The sequence below is a fragment of the Enoplosus armatus genome, chromosome 13, assembly GCF_043641665.1.
Source record: "Enoplosus armatus isolate fEnoArm2 chromosome 13, fEnoArm2.hap1, whole genome shotgun sequence".
NCBI classification, from domain to species: domain Eukaryota; kingdom Metazoa; phylum Chordata; class Actinopteri; order Centrarchiformes; family Enoplosidae; genus Enoplosus; species Enoplosus armatus.
In genome coordinates, this window is record NC_092192.1 from 22919967 (window position 1) to 22942293 (window position 22327).

General features: G+C 48.8%; 1 protein-coding gene across 1 annotated transcript in view; it reads right to left on the bottom strand.

The window, feature by feature from the left end:
- The window catches only part of ntm (neurotrimin), a 253566-nt gene that overhangs the window by 58620 nt on the left and 172619 nt on the right, over positions 1-22327 (bottom strand). The window contains exon 3 of the mRNA XM_070916971.1: positions 16833-16923. Within this exon, the coding sequence (XP_070773072.1) occupies positions 16833-16923 (91 nt within the window). The remainder of the gene's footprint in view (positions 1-16832; positions 16924-22327) is intronic.

Sequence of the window (22327 nt, forward strand, 5' to 3'; positions counted from 1 at the left end):
CCCAGAGGGGAGACGGAATTCAGATCATATCTGATACATTCAGCATCGACTGCCCGGGCGTGACCAACCAGCAGTTTGTCATTTTTTTGAATAGATAACCACATGCGGCACCAAATGCAGAGACACTTCAGAGAGTGTCGTGATTCAACTGAGGGGAAATATTTGAAGCGTCCCATTCGTACTTAGAATTAAAAACATGTAAAATATCACATCGTATATAACATAACATATATATGCAAATGCATTGCGTTTTTTTATGTAGCTATCGTCACTAAATGTGGACTCCCGTAAACTGTTCCAGCTTTCTGGACACAGAGCAATTTTCAAGTTCTTCATCATCATCATCATCATCATCATCATGACAGAACATTGACAAACAAAAACTGTTTAGTGCTGAAAGATCGAGAACAACATCAACGGCAATTTATGTTAATTGTTGTGTCTGTTGGCGTGTGAAATGTCACGGGGGGGGGGGGGGGGGGGACTTGGCCGTTTAGGCTCACAGTACACCCCAATTGCATCCGAAGCGGGCTGCATCGCTCCGAACGCACACGAGCCACCAAGCACAGCTGTTTTCACCAAAATAACACAAAGCGCCTTTTTTTTTGGCCTGGGGAGGTGGCCCGCCCAGTGGGTGTTAATCAGCTGCTTTAAAACTGCCAGTTGCGGCTCCCTCTCAATAAGCACTTTCCCGTGTCAACATGTCAGTTCTTTAAACGTTTCACTCAAGAAATAAGAGACCCATTCCTCGTGTCGACGTGCATTTTTTACTTGGACAAAGCGATGCAATGGAAATGCTGCGGGTTTATGTGATTTCATGTCTTGACGGGGGGGCTTGTTAGGGGCCCCCCACAAGAGGACCTTGTGTTTATGTGTTGATCCAGTTTCACTGGTGACAAGACTGCTTCGAGTGACAGGGATACAATTTTAAAATAGGATTTAACTACAGTGAAAATAAACCCGGATTCAATGCAAGGTTGCTCCGCAGTTTCGTACCTCTCGGTCTAAACTGTTGGCATATTTAAAGCTGCATTTGCTCGGTGAGCTAAGGCAGAGGGACAGACAGTTGGGTCAAAACCCTCGAGATCCTCCACATCCTGAAATCCATCCGGCAAGCCAACGTAAGGTCTGTTCCCAGGTTGTTGTGTTTTTTTGGAGGGGTAAGCCACTTGAAAGAGCAGAGGGAAATTGTCCGGACAAGAGAGAGAGAGAGAGAACGCCGACGCATTATTCTTTGCATCAGGAGGCGCAAGAAGTGGCCTGACCCCCCCCCCTCCCCCTCCTCGACGTTATTAGAGCTGTGAGCTTTGTGACTCACACAGAAATGGACGTCGCGGTCCAAATGTGCGACGATGTGAACCGAATGCAACGTGACGCCGCGGTGCCAGCGCACCCAGAGTGCCCCCCCCCGTCTTCTCCGTCGGAGGTAAATACATTTGTGTTTCGACTGACTTCCCACTCTCACACGGTTTCTCTTAAAAAAAAAACAACAACAGCACAGCGACTTCATCTGAACTCTGACCTGCCTTGGTGGAGACTCAGGTCAAGAACGGGGAACCTCAGCATGCGGTTTGCAATTTCCATATTGCGCTGGCCACCATTCTTTTCATCCACTGTTATTTATAGTCCGCCCTGAAGACGACGACTGTTCCACCCAAAAACCACAAACTTCAACACACACACACACACTTTTGTGCATAATCCTAATCTTGACGTTTCCAAAGGACTTCGAAAGAATGACTTATTTTTGTTCCAAAGCTCAGCAAAATGAAATAACCTGTTCTGGAGAAATTCTGCAGGGAAAAGACAACGGGTTGACAGGAAAATCCCCCGCACCAGATGCCGGTTTACATCCGAACACGCACGCGGGGGGGGGGACCTTAAATAACTTCAAAGAGGAGCGAGATGCATAAAGGTGACGGAATAACAGCAAGTTAATTCCTCATTTAGTCAGCATCTGTGCCAGCTAACAACGGCTCTCGTGAGGCATCCGGAGCAATAAAGCACTCCCTCTTTTTCCAACATGGCACAACATGGAAGGACTTATGACCTATGGCCTTATGAGGAGCACAGCAGTCTGACAATGCGACGAACGCAAACCACAGAGGGATGAAGGTTCGGAAGAAAGGATTTCGGGGCAGTTTTCAAAAAGTAGTTACATACAGCCGACACAAAAACGGCTTGATCACTTCCGTGGTCGCTTTCAGGCGCGATGGTGAGCTTCCCTCTTCCATCAAAGCCCGCGGCCTCGGCGGGGATGTCGCTGCGGTGCAGGCTCGTGGAGCTAATTTCCTGCCAAAAACTGTGCAATTGCCCTACCGCTCACTCATTGCAAACTCAGAGGCAGCATAATATACTTACTCGTCATTATATCCCGCTCACTTCTAAAATAAAAAGGGATTCTGTTCTGAATCCCATCTCTAAATCCTTCCAATCTTTTTTGTTTGTTTGTTTGTTTGTTTGTTGACCTATTGTAAAAGGCCCATTAAACACAATACGCCGAGCACGAGCATGTCCGAAGTCGCGTCTAATGATCGTCGTCTGTGCTGTCTTTGCACGCTCGGGTCTGCGACGGGGGGAACGCCGTGGACGTGTGCTGGACACTTGCTTCGTGGATCTACGGGGTGATTTCTTTTTTTTTTTTTGTTTCCCGTGGATCTGGATTGAAAGAGTATGCACGTTTCACGGCACACTGTCCCATCCAGTGAAAGCAAGCTAGCTAATGGTTGCGCGTGCACATTTCGTTACTGCAAAGTCTGTCTGAAGCTAATGTGAGGCTTCAGCAGTCTTGAGTCTTGGATGAATGAATGTATTGTTACGCAGAACGGGGGCTGTGGGTTTTTGCCCCCCCCCCATCACAGGAAGGCGTCTCTCACGGTCTTGTATAAAACAAGAGCAGTTTTTACTGCGTCAATGTTCTTATGGGCTCCTGACCTTAAAAAAAAAATGTACTAATCGTTTATTTTGAATCATTTTAATAAATAAAAAATGGCAAAAATTGTCAAAATCCAATTATTATAATGTGCACAAAAACCTTACATTTCAGTCAAAAAGTAAGACATATGACAGCTGTCACATCAGCCGTCTTGCACTACACTATCTCGTGGCGATTTTAATGGTTGCACCCACGAGAGGGACGGACTGGGGAAAACGAAGGGTGAAACCACGGGATTCAGTCGGTGCCCACCTGCCGGGCGGCTAATGCCGGCTAGCCAGCTGTTTGCAGATGTCAGACTCGTGTCTCGTCGTCAGCAGGAGCGGATGAATCTCTGAGGCTGATTATCAAACTGCCCAAATGCTCTGTTTAGTTGAAGCATCTGGTACAGGCAGTCCATAGCTGTGTTTATTTATTTTAGTTTTGGAAAATGCACAACAGTGACATCATCGCAGGTGGCGCTGGTTGTTTTATCATTCTCGCTCAGTACATGGAAGTTCTTAAAAATAGGTTTCCGTCAGTGTTTTAGTATTTTCCGGCACTTTCCGGATTTTATTCGTTTTGGCCGTGTGCCGAGCCCTAAATGCCAACCTCAAAACACAACACGCTATAAAAAAAACCAACAAAGAATAACACAAATAACCTGAGCCAACGTGCAGTGACACAGCAGCAGTACAAACAGTACAGAACACGCAAAGACGGCAGCGGCATTAATACTCTGAGCGGCAAATACGCGTACACAAGATACAGCCCGAGGACCAGAATGCATTACAGATATGTGGGAGCAATATAGGGATGATGTGGAGATAGCGTGTGAGTGAATGTGTAAATGTGCACGTGTCAGTGTGTGTGTGTGAGCAGAGTTCAGCAGACGATGTTGCTGGCTGATGGCTCAAGTAAGGTGACGGAGGGCCACTTAATAAAGGCGGCGCCGACAATATGAATACGGTAATTAATGAGCCTCTGAGGGGCACCATAAAACAATTGGTGAATTGGTACAAAAGGCAGGCGAAAGGAGGGCGATGGCACTCAACTTCAGCTATCAGAGACGATCGTTTCACGCTGAATAAACGTTCAATTTCACCCTCGGGGCGCCACCCTTAATAAGGGGAAATGTGTTCTGTTATGACCGGACCTATTTATATACATGCATATGTGTACGCACAGCAAAAGAAAGGGTAAAATATAAAATTCACCTTTTGTGGATTAGCGGTCATGTGAGCCCAGTTCCTGTTAGTTCAGGGCCCTCTCATCCCCGATTCCAAATCAGCGTGTTAAACTCAAAACTAATTCGACATCAATTAACGCGCATTTCAACTCTGAATTTGCACAGTCGGGTTTCTTCGGCCCTTGTTCCTTGTGCAGACCGTTCTGAGACGGGCGGGTGTCGGGGGCAAAGGGTCGTCGCGAGGTCGTGAGTTGGTCAGTTGTCGCTTGACCTCCCATTAGTGTCCTCCTTGAGTGCTGTTTGGTGACCCGGAGGTCACGTGAACAGCGAAATCAGGAGGGGTTCATTCATTTCTCAACGAAAGAGGTAAAATTGTTCACCACCATCATCATCATCGCCGCCACGCTACAATGCGCCTGCTGACGTCTTCAGTTGGAACCAATGGTCTCGGGGCGGAGAGCCACAGCCAGAGTGGGGGAGTCAGAAAGTACCGAGAGACTGAATAAAATATTGTTGATTTTTGTCTTTTCATGGAATATGATGACAATAAGAAAACAACACCAGCCTTAAAAAACGTTCATATCACCAAGCAGTCACGGCAAGACCCATCCTCACCGGAAAAAAAACAAAACGTTTACTTAAATGACGTCATGCCGTGGTGCGTTTATGGACCGTCCACTCCCGGTGGAGAATCCGCAGAATCAGTGAGACGTCGTGCCGCCCCAAGAACAATCTCTTGGGGAGGAGGAAGGTGGCTTGCGAGACGCAGCCTACGTGCAGCGAAAAAGTCAAAAGCCAAAGTTGGAGGCCAAGGATTTGCAGGGAACTGCTGGACCGTTGAGACATAAGTGATAATTCAGCCTGGTGCCGCGCTGGAGAACTCAAAAAAAAAAAAAAAAACGCCACAACGAGCAACCCTACGGACATCACCGCAACTTGTCCACGGATGCCTCCAAGCCTCACTAAATTCATCAGACACCAGTGGACCTGTCTTTTTTTGTTTTTCTTTTTTTTTTTTCAGGGCTCTGACATCTGGAAACAGCAGTTCAAAGCGGCTGAACGGCACAGCTGCCACATCCGAACCCACGGAGACACGGCGACGGTCGACACTGACGAATGAATTCAATCTCGGGGAGGCACTGAGAGGAGAAACATTTGCCATGTCGTGACAGCTTCAAAAAGGTAATGACATTTTTTTATTTATTTTGTTGTCATTGCAAATATAGCAAATTATGGTTTACTGCACTCGAGCTCGGTGTGACCAGATGAGCTGTGCTACTGCATGTAAGACGCTAACAGCCCCCCAGGAATAAACACCTCCTCCACAAACGTCAGAGGAAATGATCACATTTTTATCAAGTATAAATATCATGCTTATTAAGCTTCGGGGAAAACTACCAGTCGGGCTACACCACACGTCAAACACAGTACATGGAAATCCACGCCATCGGGGTGTGCGAATGGGCGAGCGAGACCCTGATCTGGAAAGCGCTTTGGGAACTGCGGCTGGCTTGACAGGAAGCTTCATCTGAATGCCGCGGCCCGCTCAGTTTATCCAGATCCACTAGTCTTACGAAGAGCCACTAATGAGCAACCCCTGAGGTATCGGCTACACTCCCACACATGGGTCATGTCCCTTGGCCAGTCTTAGAAAAGAAAAGGGTTTAAATATGAACTTCTGTGTATATGAACAGCCCTCTGAGGGAGAAACCAAGCAGGCTGACAACGTGCGGCTAACGTCGGCCTCTAGGCGTGTCCCGGACCCATACCGCACTACTACACACCGACTCTAAGCAGGTTTTGACCATGCAGTGTGGTCACGCTGGAAAAGTGACGGCGCGTATGCGTGCTAAAAAATAAACGTGGACTCTGCTCCGCCACAATGCAACGCACCAAGATGATGGAGGAGCTGCTCACAGTTAAACCGACAGAAAATAATTGGGGACGGCGGTGAAACAGCTCCGAGAACAGCGACAAAAACGACAAAAACTACTGCGTTTTTGGGAAAATATTTCTTGCAAATGAACTGCAAAAGGCGTTATACTCCATAGGTTTGTATAGAAAATACAATGGGTCAAAGACGCAGCTCTGACGTGACGAAACTAGCCCGAGCTGTTTGGCAGAATGCCGAATGGAAATCCCTTGACTCTTTGAAAACATGCAGGGGCAGCTGTGAGCACGTCAGTTCGCTGTGTTTTCAAGGGTTCGAGGATTTTTATTGGTCATTATACAAAAAGCTTATAGGCGCAACACACAATGGAACGCAACTGTCGCCCCTTCCACGTTCGACACAGGAAATATCTAAATTAGAATAGAATATGAACAATAAAATAGGGCAACTGACATAAAAGTAGCACTAAAAGAGGATATAACAAGGACAACAAGGTATATATATATACAGTTACTTATATACAAATAAATGTATATATTAAAAAAAAAAAGAAGCCGTTTCTGAGCTTGCATTAGATGCATGACATGCCTAACCCACCAAACAAACCGTCCAAGCCTCTTCGGCTGCCTCATCCTCGCCAGCAATAAAAAAAAAAAAAACACACACACACACACACTTCTGTTTGTAACATCACAAGTTCACAAAGATGGCCTTTCATCGCAAGGTGAGTCACTGATTAGAATCGCCCTGCGTCATCATCATCATCATCTTCGCCGTCGTCATCATCAGACACTCGGCGTGATAAGTCGCTGCCTGAAGAGCCCCTGTGATGTGGAAATGCCTAGATTGATTTTTTTTTTTCTTTTTTGCTGCCACCTCCTTGAAAGATGCTCGCCTCGACGAAAACAGTCACGCGGCGCCGAGATCTGAGGGGCCTCATTTGCAACGTGTCGATAAAAGACGGCCCTCAACCCGGGCCCGGCGCTGGGGAGTCGAGTCGGTCAGGATAATCCAGGCTCTTCACGAACTTCACTGACTTTGGTTGCAGCTGCACCGTGGGCCTGACGTCGGATCGGATCGCTCTCCGTAGCTGGCAGAAGGAACGCGACGGAAACGTTACTACAGTTAAAGCAGCAAGTATTATGAAAAGAGAGGCATTCCACAATAGCAAAATAAATATATATATATATCATGTGCCAAGTCCTAAGTGGATGCACAAGGTTATGACTTCCATCATCTTATAACTCGTATAAGTCCCGTTTTCTGATTGTACAACGCACACCAGAGCGAGGGAGGCTGTGGTAGGACGTGCTTTCGGGAAAGAAAGAGATTGTAATAGAGCTCCCAAATGGCATTCAAGGGGAGCGAAATCCACAAGAAACAGGGCCTCAAAGTTAGCTTTTCTCTCTGCCTCACACACACACACACACACACACACACACACACACTCTGACAGACAGGTACAGCCATCAGAGACATGCCTCCCCTCCGCTGACACTGACAGCTTGTCAAACTGTGGACTGGGTCTGCGAGGACGCGCCTTTGCAGCCGGGCCCGGCATTGCGAGAGTGGCGGAGGCGGAATGCATCGCGGGAGACGGCGCTGACGAGAGGCGCCGAGCCGCTCCCTGATCTGCCCCGCGGACAGCGTCAATTATTGATATATTAATTATGAATACGAAGAAGAAGAAGAAGGAGAAGAAGAAGAAGAGCATGCCGCCGCTCCCTTCTGTCAACACACTCTCAGGCCCGCGCCGAGAATCAAGTTACCGAATCATCCAGAACTGGGGGGCTGCAGCTCGTCGCAACATCCTGATTCGTTGGTTTAGCCAGACATCGTCACTTTACTTCTGCTTGCTCCACTTCAGGGAGTAAGGACCACGATGACTTTTGATACTGCCAGTTAGAAGTATAAGTAAAATAAGCGCACCCTGCACTACGCCACTGGTTAGGGACCATCTCCAGAGGCCGTGGAAGATGGATGGCTTTTGTTTGTCGCCTCAAATCTACTTTATTTCCACCTGTACCTCCTCCCAACTGCACGCATAAACCTCAAAAAAAAACGACCCACTTAACACTTCGGACCAGCTGTACTTTACTCTGCATTGCTGCTATATTAGCTTTTCGGAGTTAAGGCATTGTAAAATGAACAAACTCGACTTTTGGCTCGTCGGTCGAACAAGATAAGACACTTGATGATGATGTCGCCTCGGGGGACTACTTTCTGACATTTCACAGGCCAAGCAATTCCTTGATTCGTCCTCGGCTGCCTTCTTCAGAGGACCGAACTGAACGCAAGTGGGCCGAACCTCCACATTCTCTGCAGGGGGGTCACCGCACCACCGCTGCGAATTCCCAAGCATATTTATTCCTGAAACACAAGTAGGCTGGCGCATTGAAATGGGACACCGCCATAACCTGGACACACCGGAGAGCACCCGCTCACGTTCCTCACTTGCTGAAGCTGTGTTGAAACGTCTTCATCATACCGACGCGTAACCTGTTCAGACCTGTTCGGAAAAACCCTCCTCTGAATGTGAGGCGCGTCCCGGCGTGCGCGCGCGCCGTGACACATGAGGGAAGAGTCGGCGGTGAGCGGGAGCGTCCAGGCCTAAAGCTCCCCGGCGCATCAACGGTGAAGACTTTCCTAATCTCTCGTACGGGAGATGTCTGCTCCCGCAGTGGAATCAGACATCCGAGCGCTTTAGGTAAGTGAGGTGAACCGCTGCTCTGGGGGAAGATAATCTGCTTTGAATACCACACCTGATTTTACTTCATCCTCAGGAAGACACCTCAGCTCTGCCTCTCCATTTTTGGTTAATGGAGCAAGGGGGTTGCCCAGGGGGAATAGAACGCACTCTTGTTGCAGGCCGACTCGCAGCTTGGAAACAAATCATCGACTTCATGAACTGCCCCAAATATAATAAGGCACCCGGGGCTTTTGCACGCAAAATGGTATGCGTGCATATAGTTGCATCTGCGTGGCATTTGGGAACAATCTATTCAAGGGAAAAAAAAAAAAAAAAAGAGAAAGGAGGAAAATGGATATTTTTAGGTTTTCACTGAGCATCAAGCAACGACACACGACACATACTGCGCACTCGATTATTCCCATTTACCCATGAAGTTCATCCTCACTGTCATCTCGTTAATATTCATGGAGGAGCGCGACTACTGGTATTTTTTTTAGCAAAACAGGGAGCATTACAAGAAACATGAGAGGAGCAAATTGCTCCAAACGCTTGCTAGAGTTTTTGACCCGTCAGTAAAAGCTTAAAAACAATCAAAAGAAGTGGCTTTTGCGAGACTACACGATTCAAGTCCCTTTTTTTTTTTAGAACACTGCGTCTAATAATAGACAGAGTACATCTCTGCGCATGGAATCCAATGAATGAAAGGGGGTTAGGGGGGGGGGGGGGGGCGGGGAGGGTTTGTGCAGTGTTCGTTTGACGTTAAAAGATGTCTTTCTCTGTACGAAAGTGTTGGACAAAAAAAACACACCTGTGATAGGGGTAACACCCCCCCCCCCCCCCCCCCCCCCACAGCCACGTTCCCCCGGCCTCCCTCCCGCACCTGAACAAGTGTGATTTAGTACACTGAGCGTTATTACATGTTCATGCACCCACAGTTAAATTGCCTGCCAAATAAATCGTGCTGTTTTACGCTGGCAAATAACACTCGGTACCTGTTGTTGACCTTGTCCCCACCCCCTGCCCAACCCTCCTCAACACACACACACACACACACACACACACACACTCCTCTATCCACTCTCCCCATCACCCATAACCCTCAGCAGAGCACAGTGAGTTCAGCACATCCAATTTTTCCACTGACCTCTGCAGTCAAATTAAACAGGAAGCCCCCCCCCCCCCCCTAGAAAGGACACACTCGTTTAGACCTCACAACTGGACACCACGCCTACAGCCTAGCATAAATAAGGATGACTATGAAGGGGCAGGCTTTTGTCCTGAACACATCACGATACAGTGTTGTCTGACTGCACGCTACAGTTTAAAAAGGAAAAGGTCGGGGAGCCACCGGGGAGCCAAATATTATCGCTATTATTATAGCCCCCGGGCGCTAATGCTAATATCTTGATATTCTTGAACACGGGTGCCCCGGTGCCAGATTATTTCAGCTCCACCTGCCTAATCCTAGTTCCAGCCGTATCCTTAAATCTGACTCCCAGCTCTTCAATGACCTTCACTTAACCCCAAACTTCCCTCACTCCTTTTGAGGACATGTTTGGGTTTTTTTTTTCTACATAAGCACAGGGGTATAACCACCACCAGCACACACACACACACACACACACACACAGGCAGGCAGGCAGGCAGGCAGGCAGAGTTTCTGATCAGCCGTGAAGGGTGCGTTGGAGCTTTCGCCCCGAGCCCTGCCTGCTCGAGCTCACACTCCGCCTGCCTCTCCACTTTGAAGTGTAAAGTCGGTACAAAGTTATTTCAGCCAGAGGAGAAGTTCGTTGGGCACAATTACAGCCGGGGGTGGGGGGGGTGGTGGTGGGGGGGTAAATAGATAAATAAATAAATAAATAAATGAAGCCGCTTGTTTTCCTCCTAAATACCAGCTGGCGTTGGAGCGGAAGCAGAGCTGAGGTATTCACATCAATCGTTGACGCGCTCAGTCCTTCATTAGTTTGTCAGCGATCGCTCGTGGGGAGGGAGATGCCAGATGCCGCGTGCTACGGTGCATGTTTACTGCCGATGCTACGCTTCATCATCCAGTGACACATTTTATAGACAGTGGACACTTTTCTTTTGTTTTTTTTGTTTTTTTTACAGTGTATCTGCCAGACTTTCTTTTTTTTTCGTTTTCTGAACTTGCATTACTTTTGTCGTCAAAACCTGGCTGACGCAGAGCGGTGACTACTTTTAAATACGGCAGGACTGCAGCATGAGGTGTCGGGAGGGTGTGGGGGGGGGGGGGGTATTGCAGGGGGGGCCCCAGTGCAAGAAGGGTACAGCCTGCCGGAGTTGGTCAGCATCCTGAACAGCTGAAATGAAGACTGGATTGGGTGTTGCTAAAATGCCATGTTTGCCTGCGGGCCGGCCAGTCCGCTTTGGTCCAGAATAAAATATCCGGGTAAATGGGCACGAGCACGGTGAACACTATACCTGCCAAACATCAGCATGTCAACGCCGTCAATGTGAGCGCATTATTGGCATGCTGACTTTAGCGTTTCGCTCAAGCACAGAGCTCTCAGCATGAGGTCTGGGCCGTGTTACGGTTTACAATAAGGTGGACGCCTGAGTTTCAGTGTACTGATAGCGTTTTTTTCTACAAGATCCAATTCGCCCCGATGAGATCCAACCCCACATGTAGTGGCCCGTTCCTTCACCCAGGTGCTGGATTGTTTTTTTCTTTTGTTGCACTACGCGAAGGTTTCCGGTGTGGATTAGCTGATTCCTGACCCCCCCCCCCCCCCCCCCCCGTCGCTTAAATTTGGCCTTTCTCCGACTGATCTCCTGCCGTTTTGACCCTTTGTCCCTCTTTTACCGGATAAACCCTCTTTGGACTCGCCGGTTCCACGTTCACGACGCTCATTTCCGTTGATATGTATTGAGGGAATAATGGATTGCACCTGATTTCGCCTCATCCCTGATGACACTGACACGTTCGGCGCAATACTCTACAGCACAGTTTGTGTCCTAAAACCTTTACTATTGTTATTATTAGGGCAGCAACTAATCACATATTATTTTGTCCCAGTGTTTTCAGTCTATCGCTCAAACTCTCTGCACCACATTCTCCCCAAACGACTTCTTGTTTGTCCGCGCCTCTCAAAAGACAATCATGTTTCATACCTTCTGCGGATTTTATGACCTCTGTGGGAGCCTCTGTATATTGCGCTGTGCCTGTGTCCGCCAAAGCAATGGTCAGGTATATCCATGACTAATCCTTTTGTCGGTAAACAGAAGGTGCGCGTGCGTGTGTGTGCGTGTGTGTGTGTGTGTGTGTGTGTGTGTGTGTGCGCGCGCGTGCATGAGCGCAGCGCCCTACAGTATTGATATCTTGCCGCTAAAAGAGGGAGGTGGAGCTGGGAATCTCTGAAGCACATAATCCCGAGCACGCCGCCTCTCTCCCACCCATCTCCTCGCCCAATACCACAGACAGGACCGGAGCCGCCGCCGCCTGCCGCCACCCCCCCCCCCCTTAAGTCGACGAGACTGCTGCCCCGCGGGTCGGGGCCTCTTTACTGTAATCACACACACCGAAATGAGTATGACTTGAATTGTGCTGGTGGTGCAAGCCTGGGGGGAGCCCCAAAGTGTCCAATATCAAATAAATAAATACAACATTTTGACAGAAATACTGAAAATTATTTCATTATAGACTTTTAAAATATAGAATTTTAGGAGGAAAATTGGAAAAATATGGTTAATATCGTAATAATTTCAGAATGGCACTTTGGAGCGGAGTTGCCCCCCTCCCTCTCGGCCAATCACATGCCACTAGCTCTACAGCAGGCTCAACAACTGCAAGCCGACAACCTGCCCTCACAGAGCTGTGTGTCCGAGGAACATCTCCAAATCAAGCGGCCACTGCCGACAAGCCCACCCGGGCCAGCGAGCAGACTTTATTTCGGAATGGCTGTGACCGTCTTTTAATGCCGAACCGTTTCTCTGCAGTACAATTGCCAGCTTGAGCTGCTCGGGTTATTTGGGGGTGGCAGCCCGATCAGAAGATCATTAACTTCACAGAATTGGTACCAGAAAGCCTCCGATTGCTGGGGGTTAAGGCCATAAAAAAAATCCATATGCGCAGTCCAACCTGATCCAGCGCTCATTTCAGAACTCCTGCATGCATAGCCGGAAAATAAAAAAATAAAAATGGATGTTCACACAAGGGCACTTGTCCAATCAGCCACACTTCATCACAGTGGCTTTGTAATTTCCTGGACAGCATTCAAGGCGGAATTAAATCACTTCAAAGCAAGACAAGTGCGAGAGGGAGAGAGAGAGAGAGAGAGAGAGAGAGAGAGAGGGGAACAGAAAAGATATCTTCCAGGAATTACTGACGATGAAGCGCCACAGTTCAGCAAGTCCTCCCTCTGTAATCCACTGGAGATGTGAGATTATTCTCATCAACAATACGGAGGGGCCTGTCAATGTAGGCCAAGCTCCTAACCCAGAGCATCTGCACAAGTTACTGTCATGACATGCGCCAACAGAAAACCGCTACTTGGGTCTTTTTCGGTATGCGGCACCTGATCTGAACAGTTTTTCAGCCCCCTGCCTCTCGGCTGTCGGTTGCCTCACGGTAACCCTACGGGTCTGACCGGGCACCTTAAAATCGAGCTGCAACTGTCTTTACCCGACTTTCTCGAACAACAGATGACTGTTCCACTGGTAGGACAAATTGCAGGGGAAGCCTACATTAAGTGACTTAGTGTTGTTCCACCGCAGTGCCATGTTTTTAAATCAAGTCCTGAGGTGTTTGACAAAGGCCCCCTGCTATTTCCCATATACATAGATATATATATATATATATACATCTCCTCATGCCATGACGCAAACAGTCAAAAGAACCATATTTGCGCTCGACTACAATCCCCTCGTACTGAGTGACCTTTATGATTCGTGGATTGTGCATGTTTATGTCAGTTTTAACTGACAACGCACACCAACCGCAGTCCGTCTAGTGATAAACACTAAGAGGAAAAAGCCAAAAAAGAATCCATCTAGCACTGCTTAATTAAATGAGAAATGCTTTCAGCTATATTACAACTCTATTAGAAAGGACTATAAAATCTTGTTAACTGATGGGATTGTACAGTGATCCTATTCGGCTGCCATTCTCGCTTATCGGGGCCTTTTATATTTTTGGTGGTGAAACCACCCCTCCGCCCCTCTCCCCCCCACCCAACCCCCTTTCTGGGACTGTAGCACTGAAGACAATGAGCAATGAAAAAAAAAACGTGGGACTGATGGATGGCGGCCCCGGCGAGACGATGCAAGGTGAAAGAAAATGGAATTACAGAGAGAATCGTTAGCATCCCCGTGTGAAATCAAATTATCAGCTTTCCAATCTCGGCCCCATGGCAGGTAGGGAATTAAAGAAAAAAGAAAAAAAACTCCTAACATGGACTGGATAGAAAAAAAAATCTTCATGGCGGAGGGTGGGGGGGGGGCGCAGCGAAGCAACGCGCCGAACAAGCTGAAGGCCGCATGGAAGAACACATATTCATACATGCGTCAGGCAAACATGCAAGCTAAATATCAAGGCAATTCAAATCTCACTCTCTCTCTGTTTGGAATACAGCCTCATCTCTGAGACACTCAACCCCAACGTATTCCTCGGGCAGGGGAGGGGGGGGGGGGGGGGGGATGTTAACACGGTGCGACTCCGAGACCGGCGCAGGTAGATAAGCGTCCCGGAGGGTTGTCAGTCCACCTCGGCCACTGCGGCGGCATGCACTAATCACAGTCCCGGGGGGGGGGGGGGGGGGGGTCCCTTTTGTGAGTCCCTCTGAAGTGGGCAGAGCCTCAGGACATGAACGTGCCTCCCGCTTGGGTCCAGTTCAGCCAGTTCTCGGCCTTGCGAGGGGGGAACTTTCACTACATGCTCGGTGTCTGTGCATTTAACTGCTGTCCTTGCATTCCACGGACAGGATTCGAAAAAGCCCGTCGGACGACAACGGAGGAGACGAAAAGAAAAGCAGAGCCTTCCAACGTGCATTTCTCGGGAGCACTTTTACAGCGGGCAGCTGTATTGTGAAGGTTAGATAACGCAGGACTGAGGCCACCAACTGATAACAGTTCATCAGACAGACAGAAGCCCTTCCCTCGTCTCGGGCCGTGGGCGCAATCAAACTGCATCATCGTCCTCTCCAGACGCTGTCTGCTTCTGGTGTGTAATCAACAGCAACAAAAGACAGACCACAGTTGCAAGTGTGTGTCGGAAAATGTGACGACAAACTGCCTGTCTGTACGTATTCAGCTCTGACTTTCTTTAATTTCTAATGTAAAAAAACGAGAAAAATATATTTTCCCCCTCGGTTTTGGCAGTAAAGCAACGGGGGCGCTTGTTAGCGCAAGCACAGCAGGGGTGAAAACCTTTGACGGGTGATTTTTTTTTTTTTTTTTTTTTTTATCAAACTTTTCAATTCTCAACCTGGGCCAAAAAAAGAACCCGACTTCATGGGGCAAATCGCGGGCTGCCGAGAAATTGAATTCATCTCGAAGCGGCATGCGGCTCCTATTTTTTCCAAGATTCAAATGCCTCTTCAGCCCGCGCGACTGTACGAGTGGGGGGGGGGCGCAAGATGGAAGCAAAGTGGGGCCCCAGAATGAGCGAGTCCATTTCAGACTACTGCTAGGATTGATGGGCATGTTGGGCGAGTTCAGACTTGCCGGGTCCCCATTGACCTGCACAGGGGCTGCGCGGTGGAGTAATAATGGCGCCGCATCCCCATTTCGAAAAGGGGCCCACGGGAGCAAAACTGCAGCACAAGCTACACTGTGCAAGATGGCTCGCGTAATGTAGTAATGTACAATTGATCAGAGAGAAAAAAAACAAATAAATAATGAGCCTTTGGCAGTGGATTATACAGCAGGAACAGGCTGCGACCACGCGATATATTGCGCTCGTCAGGCCTCAGAAGCTGGAACAGGTGACTATCAGCGTTAGCACCGTGCTGGTCTTCAACTGACACCCCCCCCCCCCTCCGCCTGATTCAGTTGCAGTCTCCCCTGCGCCGCTGTTGGAATCCTGAGCAGCGCCTCGCTCCCTCACTGCGTGAGCTCACGGCAAATGAGGCCAAAGCGGCCGAGTCGAGCCCCCTGCCCACCTTACTAATGAATGACCCAAAGGACCCCTGGGGATCCCTGGACACCACAAACAAATACATAACGACCAAAAAAAAATGAAAAACTTCGAGATACAACATGTTGCATTAGAATAGTATCTGCTCAGAAATGATGTCAGATAAGACCCCCCTGTCGTGGGGGTGATAGATAGCTCGAAGATCCTGCATCCTGTCGTCAGCTTTCAGGATACAAAAGCTACTCAGGTTCAGGTCTTTGGGGCCTGTTTTCGCAGTGGACGGGACAGTTGCGAGTCCATATCAAGTATTGAAACACACACACTTAGCTACCCTTTGACCCCCCCCCCCCCCACCCCCCACCCATCTCGCCAACTGTGGTCTTCCTTTTCTGGCCCTGTGTGATTATCGCCCGGTGTTACATCGGACGTCTCCGACGGCACTTGAAAGCAACACAAATCCCTCTGTGACCCGTAAAGCCTCCGAGGGCGCAGAGAGGAGGGGAAAGGTCACCGCAGACAATCCCGCATCCTGAAGCAGTCTCTACTGCATGTGCCCCCCCCACCACCACCACCACCACCACATACACACACACACACACACACACACACAACCACCCCACTACCTGCAACAACCTCCTTCAATCCTCAGCAGTCACTTGTTTTCTCTCTCTCTCCTTCCAGAAACAAACCCCCCCCCCCCCCCCCCCCCTCCCCTTTAGTTCTGCACCGTCACACAACAATTAAAACCGCTAAATCTCTCGTTAACAGCTGCTCAAGATTACCACAGTATCGCTTCTGGATTGAATGTTTTCCAGAGACTAATCCTCTGAAATCCACCCCCCCCCCCCCCCCCCCACATTTTTTTTTTTTTAACACAATAAAAAAAAAAAAGCACACAACACTTCTTGTTATGTCATGTTCCCGTTTCTCCACACCACACCGAACCTCTCAATCAGGAGAGCCTGGTGCGCTCAACTTTTTTGGGGGGGGGGGCCCATCCACACATCCACACATCCCTCCATTTATACACACAAAAGAAACGTGCTGGCTCACCTGAGGAAGACCGTCTCTCCCTGTCGGACGGTGATGTTGTCCATCACCTTGCTGTCGGACTGAGAGTCCCCCTGGCTGCGGACCGGCAACCCTGCGGGCACAAGAAGCAACATCCTCAGAGAGAGAAGCGCGGCGCACTTGGAGAAGGCGACACAGTGTCCCCGGGCAGGCATCGTCTCTCCCACCCCCCCCACCGCGCCCCTCAGCCGCCGAGGAGGTGTAGGAATAACACACACACACACACACACACAAAAAGAATAAAAAGAATCAATCCCACAGCGAGACAACGGGTCGAAACCCCCCCGCCCCCCGACACTTGTCTTCTGCGAGCGGTCCCGTGGAGATTATTCAGCCCCGGTTCATGAGCCTTAATCCAGATCTTCTCGCCGGCGAATGGGCGGCGTGCAGGAGAGGCGGGGGGGGGGGGGGGGGAGCAGGGACACTCTACCCAACCTGGCCGCACCGTCAAACAGCCTCTCTCTCTCTCCCTCTCTCTCTCTCTTTGTTTATTGTTTATTGTTTTGTTTTACAATAATCAATAAATAACCCCCCCTCTCACTGGCTGGACCGGCGGAGCGGCTTTTTCCCTCTTCTCTTCTTCTTCTTCTTCTTCTTCTTTTTTGTTTGTTTGTTTTTTTGCCTTCCACCCCCCCCCTCCCCGACCAAGTTGTGTGACACCCGCCGCAAGAAGTCCCGAACAGCGTGCAGCGGGGCGGGGCTACCTGCCTACAAACGTGCCGAAAAGAAACAAGCGCATGAGAATCGGATCGGGGGCGGGCAGAGTCATGTTCGGAGGGACGGCCAAGTTCGAGACTTCGCGTCGGCTGCTGGGTCGCTCCTCCGCGCCCGGCCGCTCTGCACCGGGAGCGCCTCAGACCGGCTGCACGTCAGAGAGACGGACCACCGCGGGAGGAGGGGAGGAGGAAAAAAAAAAAAAAAAAAAAGTGAACCCCCCCCCCCCTCACCCTCATAATATTCATCACGGCAGTGGCAGCGAGTCTCTGCTCCTCCACTCGGAGTTTTTTTTATGGCGCAATGACGGACTATTTGACACTGTGCCTCCGGTGCTTAAACGCTGACTTCACAGTTGTTGTTCATAATGGCCATCTCCTACCAATTCTATTCCTGAACCACACAGTCCTCCAGATACTGCTGAACTATATACATAACTATATATATATACATATATATATATATATATATATATATGTATATATATATAAACCAATGCAAGAAAATGGTCTAGAAGCATCTGGAATGGGGCTGCAACTAACATCCATGTAATCTTCATGATGGATTCATGACATTTGACTATATATCCAGTGCTTAACAAATGTATTAGACCCCCACCCAGTGTACCCAGGTGTTTGCCCCCGCTGCCCTAAATGAACAGTATTGCTGATGTCTCTGTAATGGTTAATCCACCAGTATGTGCAAGCCAAGCTCTTTAATCCAAATGATATCTTTAATGCTCAAATATAATTATTGTTGTTATCCATTAATTCTCAAATGTACTGTTTTACAAAAAGGCAGAAAAAAAATTGTAAAGCACATTATTATTATTTTTTGATTGAGATGCCAGATTACAGTTATTTACTTGCATTCCTGAACAGAAACATTTGTTTTAGTGGTTGCAAAGAATGCAAGCTGTTATCAGGGCCAAAGGAGGTCGTACAGAATATTAAGATTTTTGGTTAATATATGTGAATAAGGACTATTTAGTTGTTCCAGTTTGTTATTTGCCTAATAAATAACAATACAATTTTTAGCACACAAGGGCAGGAAGCGAAGCGTCCGAGACGAGTACTACAGCATGTAGCAGGAAATGTGCGACACAATGTCACGTATCCCGCTTGAGTAAAAGTAGCAATACTACGGTGTACAAATACTGCGTCACAGGCTGAAGCCCCTGCATTCGGCAGAAGCACCCGCGCATCAAAACACACTTGAAGTGCTAAAAAGCAAAATGACTCACCGTGCAGGGAACGTTTATCATGTCGCGGGACTGGGATTACCGATGCATTCGCGTTGTTCATGAACTTTAACGCTGCAGCTTGCTGGTGCCGACGGCTAGCTCGTCGTAACTTATTAGCCGATCGGTATGTTTTTGCATCGACAATCCAAATCATCCAAACGCAGAGGAGCAGACGTGTAACGGAAACGCTCGAGGAAAGTACAAGTTGCATTGCAGACCTCGCTTCGCATTCGGAATGATTAAGTAAGTAAAACAGGAATCGCCACTAAAGCGCATGCTTAATTACTGCAGGGGCTCTGGGGGTTGTCGGCGGGCACTTTGACTCATTCAGTCCCAGCGTTCACCGCTGCTCTTCAACACCCCATATTTCCCCCTTCAGCACTTCCACCTCGCCTCGCCTTTGTCACGCAGCAGAGCGGCACTTCAGGAGGTCATACAAATGCCACAATTTGACTTTTTTTTCTTTCTTTCTTTCTTTCTTTCTTTTTTTTTTAATGCCATGCCTTCTTGATTGTGCGCACATTTTTGTCGTCATTAAAATCTTAAATATTCTACTTTAGGTTTCCGGATCTTCGGGTCGAAGGCAGGGAGGCGCGCGCGGGGGGGGTGATAATAGGTTTTAATTAGTTTGACTCCCAAGGTGCGAGTTAGTCATCTGTGTCTGCGCCTGAAAAGGCCCCAAGAAGCTCTGCCTGGCCAATAAACGGCAAAATCCATTATACGTCTGAATATGGCCGGCCGGCATTCATTACCGGGTGGAATTCCGAGGCCCGCGCCTGACTTCAAAGCACGCTGACCACTTTTCTCCATCGGCGGGAGCATTATGTGTCCTCTCAACTGCCGCCACAAAGTGTGAAAACACGTCACATTTGGTTTGCAGCGATATTGTATGGATGATGTGGTGGATACCGCGTCGAATTCCTTTATGGGACGAGAGGAAGTGGTGCTTCAGGCTTGACAGCGTCTGAGCTATTTTATAGGCCCGATGTCCTGAAAGGGAGAGAATGAGATGTCACCATCCAGAAGCACGAGCCTCCAGGCAGGCAGGCAGGCAGGCACATTCCCGGGGGAAGCGATACAGTCACGTCACTTGACTCGCCCGGAGCGCTGCGGCTGATAATCAAGGTTCCACCTCCGCACGAAACTATAAATGCCACTGCTCGGCAGCCCTCTCCGTCTCACCTGAATGAAGTTGTCAAGTAAATGAATGAGCGAGGTGAAGCCTCCCCGTGGTGACATCTCTCCGCCTGAGACACCCCCCAGTTCAGTCCAGACGTGCTCAGTCAGTTCATCGGGGGCACGGCATGAAAGAAAAGGGCGATGGCGATCAACCAAGCGGGGTTCATTTCGGAGATAACCTAAATGCGGTCCGTTTACCCTGCTAATAACCCTGCGTTTGGTCCCACTAAAACTGCACTAATCACTATTTTTATGCTGAGTAAAACTAAAATTGGCATGCTGATTCCAAAATTGCAGTCAGTTTTTTTTCTAGCACGTCAAGTTTTTTCTCCACAGCTTACCCTCCAGATAAGCAAAATTCCACTGATTAGCTGTAGTAAGACTTGCCAGCTGATTACGATTGGACTCATCTACAGCTACGTGGCAACTTGTTTGTGCAGTCACAATTGAGACAGTGCGGTGAGAGGTGTGTGCAGCTCCCAATAGGTCAGTACTATCACGCACATATCTGTTAAGTACAGTATTTTTCATATTTTTTCAAGAAAACGGGGATCCTATAGCTCAAAAACTTCAGTTCAAAGATCAGTTTTGGATTCCGCGCCCAAAAATTCGTTAAAAACAGCCGTCAGACCTAACGCAACAAAGATTGTGTTCCCCAGTGCTATTTATTGCTTTCAGTAATGCGTCCACAACCTGGCGTCCCTCTCTTTTTGGTTAATATAGGAATCCAGCATGATTAAAAAGTCCATGTCAACTCACATCAGTTCTACCTGGCATGGTTTGGAGGGAAAAGGAGAGTCACAGGCGGAGGGGCGGGGCTTATATAATGCTGGGGGAGTGGTTTAGTCTGATGCGACGGTGCAGGTGTGGTGGCGGCGAGCAACACCGCTTCAAATGAGCGCCGACGTTGCTCGGGATCCTGCTGGATGTGGAAACAGGCAACTGCTTGCCCCCCCCACCCCAAACAGCTTCGGCGTTGTTCTGCTGCCCCCAAGTGACCAATCTTTTTCAGTCTCCAAGCAAAACCGCGGGCGTATACCTCACCTGAAACGAATGCTTAAGCTGCCCCAAACTAAAAAAAACACATGGGTCGGCGTCAAAGTCCTGGACCCCGACTCCCCCGATGACTATGACTTGGATGCAGTATATATTGAAAGGATGTTACACGTCACCCTGGATTTCACAATAAAGTTGTCAGTGAAAGTGATCCATGCAAGCAATTATATTTCCTCCATTGTTGAATCATATTCCTGTGAAAAGTGTGTATATGGTGATGGAGTATTAACTGTGAGGTAAACAAAGACAACAGAGAGACAAAGACAACAAGGCCCCGTGTACTTGATGATGATGATGACGATAGTGTCTAACTAAACTAATGGTAATCATGCAGGCCTAATTGGGTGGTTTGCATCAGAGGAGAGCGGGGGGGGGGGGGGGGGGGGGGGGAGCCGAGCCAAGGCAGAAAGTGACACTCCAGCTTTAAGCGGTGTCAAGGTGTCACCGAGCAAAGAGCCCAGCCTCCGACGACTCCGCCGGAGCGGATCGGACGGCTTCCTGGCACGACCCGGAGTGAAGGAAGTGCGGCGCTGTGAAAACACATTTGCCCGCAGCACAGCCTCGCTTCTCCGCCTCGAAGGTACACTGACATGCTGTCGGTGGGTCTTTAGAAAGCACAAGATCCCCAGCGTGCCTGAAGGCAGCAAAAAGGACCTTTTATCTGCTGTTAATTGGTATGAGTGACAGAAAAAGAAAAAAGAAAGACTGAGAGATGGATGTCGCCTGCTCATCAGCTCTCTGTAGGGCCGGCTTGCTAATTAGCATAATTCATTTAATGACTACTATTAGGCAGTCCTCCACACGCGTCAATCAAACTGTGATGGTAAATACAAGAGAGTACTGCAGCGTCCCTTCAGCAGAGGACAAGCGATGGGTTCAGTGGGATGCTACACGGCGAGCTAACCCATTGGAGTAGCTCATGAAAACTGGTCAGACCGGCCGCGAGCGCAGGTGCATTCAGCAGCATTTACGTAGGCATGCGTAGGTGCTCATATTTCAAACCAGCAAAGCGGCTGCACATCAGTGCCGATAAGATAGAGAGAGAGAGAGAGAGAGAGAGAGATTCTTATTCTAAAATGAGACGCGCACCTTTAAAAAGACGCGAGGGATTGAGGGAGGAACGTTGGGGCTGGCCGCTTTTCCAAATGCTTGCATTTCAGGCTGCAAAATCACCCAGATGTGGTTGTTTGGAACGCTTCATACAGCATCAAACTGCGGACTCTGAATCTTTGAGGGGAAGTGGAGGCTAAAATGGGGCTTTTTTCGAATCCTTCGGCCCGCCGCG